The following is a 2,734-nucleotide window of genomic DNA, read 5'->3' on the forward strand; positions in this document are numbered from 1 at the left end:
CATCCATTTCACCATAAAAATTCACTCAAAATTCTAAGAAGGGCTCTCCACTAAACCTAGACTATACTAAACCAAATTTGATTTATAACTCCCTTCGACCCATCAAATAATCTTATAACATCTCCTTCTCTCTCTCTCTCTCTCTCAAATATGAGTCACCAAGTGGATATTATGAGTAAATTATTATATTTATCATAGAAATGTATAGATTCAATGCATATAAAATATTTCTATTACCTCACACTCATGAGCCACCAACACTCCATAAGAATACATATACATAAGAGTTCATTAAAATCCAAGACCCTAAATTCAACTTTGCACAACCGTGCAAATCACCACCTAATAATTCCTCTCATTCAAGGAGAGTATATATTATTCGACTTAATATATTATTTCATATTATTTTATATTAATAAATATGAATTCATTAATATAAATTAATACAAAATAACATATGAAATTGATCCATAAACCTACATTAGGTTTTGAGGAAATAAAAAACTACTAGTCTACCTACCATCATTAAAATAAAAACGGCATCTCACTTCAAATAATTAATGCATGCTGCACCCAAAATAATATATGGTTCATTTTTTAGATCACATCATGCATGAATTATGAATGCCCATTTTTTTTTTAATGAGATATTTTTTTGGTCCACTTCATGCACAGGGGATATGAGCCTCCTTGACATGGATTGCCGGCGAGAGGCACTGGCCAACCTTCTGCTGCTGCTGCTGCTGCTGCTGCTGCTGCTTGACAAGGCAGCCAACCCTCTTACAAACGCCGGCCACCTGAACCGCGGCGGGCAAAGGGATGACCGGAAGGTTCTCACAGTTACAGATCTCTACCATGAAGCCATCTGGGTCATGAAAGAAGATCTGATCAACAAAGATCCCTCCTTCCTCCACTGTCCTCTGAACGTAGCTAATCCCCATCTCCTTTAGCTTATTCTCAACTAAACTCAAGCTCTCGCACTACAAAATAATTCAATATTAGAATATCCGTTTAGAGTAAACACCGATGAAGAACAGAACATATTGACAGAGTATCAGTACCTGGAATGATATATGGTTGTCCTTCGGATTTATCTCGGCTTTTATCGGCATGCTTTTGGGGTTTTCTGATTGCAGAAGGTGGATGCCGATGCCATAATTGAACAGCCTATTACATAGATTTTTTCAATTAATTAATCTGAAAAAGATCTCAGATTCGTATAAAAACTCAGAGAAAAAAATACCAGGCGCCATCGAAGTCGAAGGAGCCAGGTCTTCTAATGGGAAAGAAGCCAAGAACCTTCTGGTAGAAATTGAGGGATTCCTCGACAGATCGGCAGACGATGGAGATGTGATTAAGAGATGTAAGTGGGAGGGAAGCGTCGGAGGTTTCAATCTTGCAGTTTGAGCCCACCATCTCTTATTTGCTTTCGTATTCGAGAAAAGGAAGAGCAAGCAGAAAAAGAAATGTGAGATGCTGAAGAAAACGAAGGAGGACGGATAGTGCGTAAGAGAGAATTGGTACAAGGTGAGAAGGTCAGGGCTGTATTTATGGGATGAACTGGCGAGCAGAGGAGGAGAGAGAAACACAGATGGCCTCATGGCCGCCATTGATTTTTTTTTTTAATGAAAAATAGAAGGTAAAATTTTTTTATTTTATTTTTGGAAAATAAAAATGGTAAAACTGATGACGATATTTCGAACATAGTTTTAAAAAAAAATGAAGGTATCACATGTTAGTTTTTTAATTTTATCATTATTAAAATAACGTTAGATCTTTCTTTCTCATCCTGCCAGCTAGATATGACGAACATAATTTTATAATTATTTTATTTCTTTAATAGTTTTAAATTAGCAGTTGTTGGGTGACGTTTTTTTTTTCTTTTTTTTAGAATTATTGAAGCCGGATAACGAGACTTCATAATCGGAATTTTCTTTTTTTTTTCATATTAAAATCAGATTCACTAAAAAACAATAAAACTTCCACAAGGATTGAGGTCCAAGTTTATCTTAAATAAAACAATTTAAATACGCTAATAAATATCCTCGTTGAATAGAAAATTTTACGTATAGTATTGACTAAACTAAAGTATTTTCATTAATTTTTAAATAAAATAACTTTTAATAATAAGTATTCTTCATTAAAAAAACTAAAATTTGGATAAAGTACCTCAAACGTAAAAGAGACCTTTTATTTTAAATAACTTATTCTCAGAGAAACAAACAAAAGATAACCGAGTTGGATCGCAAAGATCTACATTAGTATATTACAGCTATGCTATAGCTACGTCTGCAAATAAACATCTCAATCACATAAATATTTGGTTTAAATCTATAGCAATATAATTCAAGCGACTTATCAACCATGCAATTCAATTCATAGATCAAATCAAATTATACTTAATCATATCTAGTATATGTTTTCACCAAAAAAAAAAGTTGATACAAGAGCATAGTAAGAATTTCATTTCACAAAATAATGCTTGATATATCATAAAAAAATTATCTTGATCGGGCACGAATATCGAGCAAAATCAAGCCGGAAATTTCAGAAACTAAATCTAGGATCACCTGAATTCTGATTTCAGCAAACTTATAGTCTCTGATTTCAGCAAACTTATAGTCTAAGTGTCTCGGAAATACGAACTCAACGACACCAAAATCGGCTCAATTCGAGCCCAAATGAGTCCAAATCAAGCACCTGAAGCGCAATAAGAAAGTTCAAACCATAATTT

At 33.8% G+C, this 2,734-nt stretch overlaps 1 protein-coding gene across 1 annotated transcript; it reads right to left on the reverse strand.

Annotated features, from left to right (window-relative positions):
* Positions 1-205: 205 nt before the first annotated feature.
* LOC110115993 lies at positions 206-1,505 on the reverse strand. Its single transcript, XM_020849416.2, has 3 exons — positions 1,244-1,505; positions 1,062-1,167; positions 206-980 (listed from the first exon to the last, which is right to left on the reverse strand). The coding sequence occupies exons 1-3, from the start codon at positions 1,414-1,416 to the stop codon at positions 666-668; spliced, it is 594 nt and encodes a 197-aa protein (XP_020705075.1). The 5' UTR covers positions 1,417-1,505; the 3' UTR covers positions 206-665.
* Positions 1,506-2,734: the final 1,229 nt, after the last annotated feature.

This window comes from Dendrobium catenatum, unplaced genomic scaffold (assembly GCF_001605985.2).
Source record: "Dendrobium catenatum unplaced genomic scaffold, ASM160598v2 fragScaff_scaffold_231, whole genome shotgun sequence".
In the NCBI taxonomy this organism is placed as follows: Eukaryota; Viridiplantae; Streptophyta; class Magnoliopsida; order Asparagales; family Orchidaceae; genus Dendrobium; species Dendrobium catenatum.

Excerpts from the sequence above, each read along its gene's own strand:
- LOC110115993 (XM_020849416.2), bottom strand. The coding sequence starts at position 1,416 with ATGGTGGGCTCAAACTGCAAGATTGAAACCTCCGACGCTTCCCTCCCA. Across the intron at positions 1,168-1,243 it reads TTCGACTTCGATGGCGCCTG|GCTGTTCAATTATGGCATCG; the intron begins GTATTTTTTTCT and ends TCTATGTAATAG. Across the intron at positions 981-1,061 it reads ACAACCATATATCATTCCAG|TGCGAGAGCTTGAGTTTAGT; the intron begins GTACTGATACTC and ends ATTATTTTGTAG.